The sequence below is a fragment of the Vigna umbellata genome, chromosome 1, assembly GCF_029865625.1.
Source record: "Vigna umbellata cultivar VRB3 chromosome 1, Vumbellata_1.0, whole genome shotgun sequence".
Taxonomy (NCBI): domain Eukaryota; kingdom Viridiplantae; phylum Streptophyta; class Magnoliopsida; order Fabales; family Fabaceae; genus Vigna; species Vigna umbellata.
The window spans coordinates 88577476-88586518 of record NC_142165.1 but is presented as its reverse complement, the minus strand read 5'-3'; the positions used below and the strand labels follow the sequence as shown (position 1 = coordinate 88586518).

Sequence of the window (9043 nt, the reverse complement as noted above, 5' to 3'; positions counted from 1 at the left end):
GTCGTCTATGGATCACAGTCAAATGTTTGAATATTCTCACCCTCTGCCTGGCAACTCATCAAACACCTCATTCCAACAAGTCCCTTCCTCATAAGCATTCTTTTCATCTCACTCAAGCTTTAGTGTAGGATCATTACACATGTTTATCACTTCAAGCATGACACTATCGACATAATCCAAAGACTTCATCAATGTCATTTTATCCTTCATCAATGCCTTTTCAAACATCATAAAAAGTTGTTCATTATCCTCACTTTACTCAAAATGAATAGAGTAAAAAAACAACAAATCACACTAACAATAACCACATAAATGATCTAGAAGACCAAGAAAAAGACGATATTAGAGATCATATATAAAAGAATTCTAAGTATTATATAATATTAATTCATAAAAAATTTATTATTATTATTTTTAATCCAATATTTCTAACACAACCTAAGTTTAAAATTAATTCACACTTCATTATATTTTAAAAAAATTAAAAACTAAAAAACAATTCATTAAAACTAAATTCATTAAAAGTAAATTCGTCATCGTTAATAACCGTTTCAATTCAATTAAAAATTGCTAATGAAAGTTACCATGCCATATAACTTTGATTTAAATTTATTTCATAAAAGTTATTAAGATTCTTAACGATTTTGAATGAAAAATTTATCTTCACTTACTACCACTTTAATTTAGAAGTTGTCTAAATTCAATATGACTTACTCTTGTAATATGATATATATATTAATCAATTACCTCATTTTTATAAACAACAAGAGAAAATTATCCCATTTTAAAAAACAAAAATCTGGCAATATTCATGTTAATAAAAAATATATTCATTTGGCACTGTCTCACACTCTTTTAATAATGGGTTAAATATGTTTTTAGTCCCTAAACTATTGGTCGTTTCTGGTTTTTGTCGCTCTTTCAAAGTAAGGTACAATTTGGTCCTCATTCTTTTCGAAACGTTTGTTTTAGTCCTCATTTGTTGCTAAATGAGAACCAAATTTTTAAACAGTGTTTAGTTTTCGAGGACTAAAACGAACGTTTCGAAAAGAATGAGAACCAAATTCTACCTTACTTTGAAAGATGGACGAAAACCAGAAATAATTTAGGGACTAAAACCATATTTAACCCTTTAATAATTTAAATTTAGCATTTGATAAATAAATGCAGAAATTTGTTTCTCCAAAACCAAAGCATGTTTTCGGTTTTGCAGAAAATGGTGAAAGAAAATATCTCTTCACCATAAGCAGCCACGTAAGGAAACTAAAATGTGGATTCTTGTTGGCTTGACACCACTCTGACCTCTATAACTCTATAACCCCTGTTTTGGCAAAACCACTGTCTGAAACTAAGTGAAACTGAAACCACTACCCATTGTCACTATATATGGAACCTTGCTTATCATGAATCAAACCAGAAAGAGAAATGGATTTCACGAATTCCAGATCTCAATCAGCTTTCGCAGAAAGAGAAAAGGAGAATGTTGATAGCTTAGGAGAGAAGGAGTGGGTAACAGAGGGTGCGAGTGCGATATCCAGACAGCTCCGGTTGAAGTCTTCAAAAGCCGGTTTCCAGAGTCTGGACAAACAAGCTGTCCTTGGACGCTTACGGCAACACAGGTCTTACAACAGAGCCAAAAGCGCTTTGGAGGCTCTGATGGGGACCTCTGATGCCAACTCCGCCACTGTGCATGAACAAAAGTGGTTTCATCTGGCTGACTCTTTCTCTTCTCCATAACTGGAAACACCTTAACTACTACTATTCTATTTGTCACCTTCTGAATACCACCTTCTATTATTATCTTGTATGCAACTTCTCATAACCTCTCTTAAAAGAGTAGAAGCACCAATCTTCACTAAAAATGAGTCTCTCTTATACAAATTCCTCCTAATGATAAGAACTCTTCAAGCTCCATTTAATGGTTTATCTTTGTCTACAGATATTTTCTTTAAGAAAATTAAGCTCTTAACCTTGTTCTTTAATTTTAATAATAATAATAATAATAATAATACTTTATAATTTAGTTACTTCCATGGAGATTGTTTATTTACTTGTCTCAATCTAAAGAGATGAGATATATTTCAGTTAAAATATATTGGAGTTAAAAATATTTTGAGAAAAATATCATTAATTTACAATCTTTTTTGGAGTAAAACATTACTAAAGTCTCTTCACCTGTTACCAACTTGGTAGGTTTAATTTCTGACCCACCTTCCTATTGGAGTACTTTCTCCTGTTCACTTATTTATGAAATAATATTAAAATATCAATCCATGTAAAATAAAATGTATTGGAATTTAAATTCTGAATTATAATTTTTAATATTCATATATTCTGAAATTATATTTCACTATTAAACTTATGGAACGTATAAATATATAAAAATTATATTTTAGAATTTTGTTTCCGAACAAATAAAACATAATCTGAACACTGGATTCTAAATATCCAATTCTTAAAATGAACAAAGTAAAAAATGACTTATGGAGCTTGTAACTCTGGTTCTTCCTTTTAAAGTTTAGTTATCTGTGCTTTTACTTTGGAGACTTTTCTTTCCTTTTACTTTTTATTAAGTTTCAGATCCTAAGTTAATTTAGGAACTTCTTATTAAATAAATTTGGAAATTTTTTATCTTTCAAAATTTTATTAAAAAATATTTACAATCTTTTTAGTATTAAAAAAAAGTATATGTTAATAGATACAAAATTATGAAATTTAAATTTAAAACATTATAAAAGTTATAAAAGTTATAAAAGTTATAAAATTGTAAAATTTAGAAATTATAAAATTAAATGAAATCAACCCAGATGATAGAATAGAATAAGAATATGCAATACTTAATTAATCGTTACATCATTAATTAATAAAAATAATATTAGACGTAAAAAACTTAATTTGAAAAATATAATTTATAATTTTTTAAGTATTTATCATAAAAATTCACAAATTTAATAAGAACAATTAAGTTCATACTTCATGATGTCCATCACAGAAAATTATTTCAAAATTACTTAAATAACCTTTTTGTCTATGCTAATCACTATAAAATATTTTTAAATTAAATTAATACGTTTATTTGATCTTTTCTTCTTCACCTACTCTGTAATGTTGTTTCACTATTGTATAATGTTATTAATACTTTTACTTTTTTTACTTCACTGATTAAATTCTTGTTTTTCATGTGTATAGTATTAAACATTTTCCTTGCTTGTATTAATACTTTTTGTTTCCTTGGTAAAAGAAATATAAAGATAAAAAAAAGTGTTAGACTTCTACAATAAAATTAGCAAAGAGCTTATGTTTTGTTTACATTGATATTAATAATTCCTATAACTTATCTCTTTTAGTTTTAGTAAATCTCCTCACAAGCATCTAAGATATTACAATATTTTCAAAATATAAATATTAAAATTAATTTTATATTCTTTTTGTTAATATTTTAGTTTGTTATAATATTGTTCTCTTCAAAGCTAAGAATGTAATACTTAGTAATGCAATTTTTTTATTCATCTCATTCATATATTACTCAATTATTTTTTTTGTCATAGATTTATAAATATAATTTTTTCATAGATTAAATTTATAAATATGAATTAAGTTAGATATAGTAATTTTTTTCTTATATACACATATTTCATATGAGTAAAATAATAATTAATATAGTAATATTTAAATAATTAATTTTTGTTTGTTCAATTTAAATCGGCTTTGCAGTGTTAAATCACATGTCAAACTGAATCACTCAATTAAAATAATCTAAATTCATCTAAAGATTTCAATGTTAGCTAATTATCAATTTTCTACATTAATTTTTTGTTATATCTTTCCTAAATCAGTTTTCAGACATTATGGAGGAACTTAGTACATGGAACAGTTAAAAAATGATTTTGGAATATATATTTCATAACACAGATTCATACTTCTGATTCACATGTTCAAGAAATGTTAAACAACTTTTATTTATGTATTTAAGAATGATAACAATAGATTTCTTTTTTCAAAACATAAGCTCATATATATATATATATATTGTCAGACCTCATTAAAACGCACCCAAAACCCCTCTACGCGGACGCCATATGTCAATTAACGAGGATTCGAAAATCAGATAGTGGAATGCAGGTGTCAGCAGACGAGCGGACGTTCGTTTTAAACAAAACTGATTTTTCTGAAAACCGTCCACGCTCTCTGTATGCACTCATCTTCTCCAAAAATCCTGATCTTTCAAATTCTCCTCCTTCTCTCTAGAAACTTCCCCTTCTCTCTATCAAAACTCACCCTTTCTCTTTTCCGATCATCGTTTAGGCACCGTGGAAGCACTTCCGGCGTCCCAAGCTTCATTTTGAACCGAACAAGTTTCAAGTTTGAACGGGTAAGTGTATCTGTCTTTAGTCGTTCGTCTTCCGCTACATGCAAATCAAGTTCTGGTTGCATGCGGGCATGTAGTCTAAGTTATTTTTGGTTTCATGTTGTTTGGTTTAGTTTGAAGAGTTGTTGATCGTTGAGAGTAGAAAGATTTGTAGTCGGACGAACCAAAACCTACCTTTAGGACGTTCATTCACATATCGAGGTAAGGGAAGCTTATTTAATTTAATCTGTATGTTTACTGTGTTGTATGAACGTTCGTTGATTTGATGACTGGAAATGAAATATGGTTATGCTATGTTCTGATGCATGAAATATATGAAATCTCTATGTTTGGATGTTATGAAATATGAAAGTGATTATAATATGAATGTGGAAAGTTATGAAGTTGTATGTTAAGAAATGAGTTTGAATATATATGAATTTTGAATAAGAAATTCCCCTAAGAAAGAGTACGTACGTTACTGAACGGTCCTTAATCGTTCGGTTTTCTAGTGAATTTGGATTTGTAGTGGATTCTTTCATTTGGGAAGAATCCTAGTTGAGGACGAGCGTCTTCACTTCATAATATTGTGCATGAGCGTTCGGTCAAGCACAGTTCGGTATTAACGTTCAGTTATAAATCTAAGTATATATGAAATTGTATATTTTATTGTTCGTAAACACTACTTCAATATTATCGTGCTATGTTATCAAGCCTTTTTATGTTAAGTTTATTGGTGCTCGGTCTTACACCAAGCGCTCGTACTGAGTAGTGCTCGGTCTTACACCAGGCACTCGTTCCATTTCCTTAAGCTAATTTTTTATAATACGAGCGTTCGTTTAAGCCCTCTAGGGTTCGTTCTCTATAGTGTTCAGTCTTTGACTGACATTTTGATTTCTTGATACTAAACTCAATTAAACACAAGTGTTCGGTTTCTTCCGATGAATCACTCTAAGTACCAGTTTTTGAATGCCTTGAAATATCTTTATTCATTGGTTTCACCCTAGAGTCCACATTCTTGGTTTAGTCTTTTAATGTTCTGAGTGAGTTCTCAAGAGTCCGTTCATCTAATTGACTCAACGTTGAAATTGACGTTCGTCCCATTCGTTCTTGGAATATATTATTGTACTCGTTATCTCTCAATTCGGTATCAACCCTTGATATTAATTTATTTCAAAATTTGAGATATCTCGTGTTCGCTCCACGTGTTCGATCTTGTTCTTAGTTCAGGTTGAACGTTCGTTATTTTAAAGTTTATTGGAATCTTTGTACGAGATAGTTAACTGAGATATTTATTAATGAAAGAAGAAGAAAATGTGATTTGGAAATGTTGTGGAATATGAACGAGCGTTCCAGGGAGGAACGACTCATGTATGAATACTGGATTTGGTAAAGTATGACTGTGGGCATGCTAAGCTGGTCGTTCATCCTGATGTTCCGTGAGTACTCGTCTTCACGTAGAGGAGGGTAGGTCCTTAGGGGTACTTTGGACAGATAGGGCTAACCTCGGGTGGCAACTGTTGAGTGTATCCCAGTTACTACATCACCCGGGTGCACGAACGCCTGTAGCTACACAGATTTCATACAGTCCGGACGGTTAGTCTAGTGATAGGCTTCATAGTGATACATGTGTTGAAATGCTCTTGTGTGTTGGATTGTTTAACATATATGTTGATGCATGAATTAAATTACATAAGCTTACCCTGTATTTTCCTTGTGTTGTCTCGTCTTGTGCGTTCGTCTTGTCGTTGCAATGATCATCCGTGTGGATGTGAGCAGAAGGAGATGCGCTGCTGGAAGAGGCGCTGGAAGAAGAAAACTTGGTCGAAGTGGAAGTAAAGGTCGAACCGTAGGATGTTCGGTTAGTAGATAGTAGTTTATTATGAGGTGATCGTTCGGTCACCTCCTCTCTTTTGTTGTTATCTGACCGTTCGGTATTTGGCTTTTGTAAATCGTTCGGTCATGTTTTCTCTTATCTTGTACCGTTTAGTTGGAAAGCTTATGTATGGTCGTTCGGCCGTAAGCGTACGTTGTTTAGTGTAAGACTGAACTGATATATTATTAAATGTAATTAATTCTATTATATGATTTATTACTGTACTTTTGGGATGTTATATATATATATATATATATATATATATATATATATATATATATATATATATATATATAATATTATTTTAAATATACTTTTGTGTTCCAGAATATATCTTTTCTGTTGAAAAAACAATAAATATAATAAATATTGTATTTTGGATCTTTCTAACTAAAATATTTTTGAATGATTTAAATAAAATAAATAAATAAGTCTTTGAAAATAGCTTTCTTACCCTTAGTAAAACCAAGTTGTTTGTAATTTAAAAATTACTTAAATTAGTATTACTTAATCCAAAAATGTACAAAGAAAATAAAGAAGTAATTTAGTAAAATAAATGCAAACAGTCCAAAATAAATTTTCGGATTAAATTATTTAATATTACAGAATGGGAAAATTTATATTTAGAAATTTAATGTTTGAAAACATAATGGTATAATTTGTAGTAAATTATATATGATTAATATATATATATATATATATATATTATATATATATATATATATATATATATATATATATATATATAATAAATAAGAGAACGATGATATTCTAAGACATAGGAACTCCTTTACGGGCATGGAAGGAACTAGGGGAAAAAAACAACTTATCCTCTGAGGTTCATTTAGAAATTATGAAAGTGTAGAAAGAAAACCTGGATTAAGTCTGTCATGAAGCTGAAATGATTAGGTTAGAGAAGTCTCTATTTTCTTTTTTTAATGTTGTTTTATGAATCTTTTGAAGGAAGAGGTCATCCAAAATTCTGGATAGAGATGTGAAGAGTAAAGAAGGGAAAGCAAGACTTGGATTATTTGTCTAAGGCTATTTTTGCTTAGGCTTTTGCTTTCTGCAATCCCAAAATTTCTTAAGAACCCTCCAAAATTTTGAAAATAACCGTTTTACCCTTCTTGAGAGTGGTTTCATATTACATATTCTGATAATTTTTTGAAATTTTCAAAATAAACTTTTTGGAATATAATTTCTAGAATAGGATTTACAAAAACTAAAAGTGTCAAAATGGATTATTTGGCATATTTGATTGAAATTTTCAATCCACTATGAACATGTTTTTATCCAACTCACAAATTAATAATCCATATACGAGTTAGTCAATTCTTGATATATACTGACCCATAGAAAGATAAATAATAACTTTAGGAAGAATCTATAAAATAATTTTGGTATCCTTACCCACAAAACATACAAAATTAATAAGTGAAACTAAAATAATTATGACATAAATTGAATCAAATTATTTTTGGAAGGCTATTTTTGTTTGCTATCTAAATTAAATTAATTCAGGTTAGACCAACTCATAAGTTTATGAGCTTAGCTAAAGTTGACCCGTAGATTTATAGATTTATGGTCTAACACGTCTTATAAAATAATAATTATATTTAAAAAATAAAATTAATATTATTTTTTAACTTTCAACGAGAAGAATATATACTTTTAAAGATATTTTCACAAAGGTAAATGATTTATAAAATAAGATTATCTCCAATCATAGTATGATAAACACAATTTAACACTTTTTTTTGCTTAGATTTGTACAATGATTTTGCTTGAAAATAGTACAACGTTCCTTAGTTATCTCTACATGGAAGGACTCATATTTAAAGGTCTTGAAAATATGATCGTGTTTAAATGGGTGTAGTACTCAAACTTGAGCACACTTCACTTTTGTCACTACTACGATACTGTCCAAAATACATTTTTTATATAAAACTTTTATTTTTACTGCGATATTATCCAAAATACAATATTTATCTTCCATTGGCGTAGGAACCTTATAAAGTAAATGAAGACGCAAACAGAGGTAAGGTGATTTGGAGAAGACAGAGAAAAATTGATTATTGAGTATTATGTATGTACAAGTAAAGGAAATTCGTAATTTAACAATAACAAAAGTAAATCCTAAATATACTTCATATTTATCTATTAAAAAAATTAAATAATAAAATCCAAAAAGAAAATATGGTCAAGAGACCCCAAATGAATTTCCAAATAACATTATATCATTTAACCACACACCCAACACATTTGACTACCACTAAGGGCTCCACCAACACTCTTCCATTATTGGAGAATAAAGTAAAAACCTTATCACGTATAAAAGAGATAAAAGGTAAAATGGTCTTTCTGAAAAATTACAAGGACGTCAAAACATTACTGAAAGTCCACCAAGAAAGACCCTTAAAAGCAAACAGAAAAAGGAAAGAAAAAAAAAACAACGAGACATTGTGACTGACATTTAATGTTGGTGTTCACAAGACATGTGAGTGACATTGAAAAATATTTTTTAATCTAAAAACATTTGTCTTACACAAAACTAAAGTCTTAGTTCTAAGACATTCATCAAGTTACATCAATATATTTTAATTAGGGAGTATCTCATAAACATAGGTCTTAAATTTAAGATGCTTACTAAAACTGTTCTATATCTAAAAGTTAAATTTTTTTAAGGATATTTAGTATAGTAAAAGTTTTAGTCATATTGAAACCGTGTAAAAGCGGTGCTGAAGTAGACCATATCGATGATCCAAGGTTGTTTAAGTAATGTCCTAATGATGATAATATTAAATATTTAGATGAAAGTG

The 9043-nt window shown here is 29.1% G+C and overlaps 1 protein-coding gene across 1 annotated transcript; it reads left to right on the top strand.

Annotated features, from left to right (window-relative positions):
* The first annotated feature begins 1396 nt into the window (after positions 1 to 1396).
* LOC124830623 (uncharacterized) lies at positions 1397 to 1862 on the top strand. Its single transcript, XM_088114537.1, has one exon. The coding sequence runs from the start codon at positions 1426 to 1428 to the stop codon at positions 1735 to 1737; it is 312 nt and encodes a 103-aa protein (XP_087970663.1). The 5' UTR covers positions 1397 to 1425; the 3' UTR covers positions 1738 to 1862.
* The last annotated feature ends 7181 nt before the right edge of the window (positions 1863 to 9043 follow it).

Excerpts from the sequence above, each read along its gene's own strand:
- LOC124830623 (XM_088114537.1), top strand. The coding sequence starts at position 1,426 with ATGGATTTCACGAATTCCAGATCTCAATCAGCTTTCGCAGAAAGAGAA.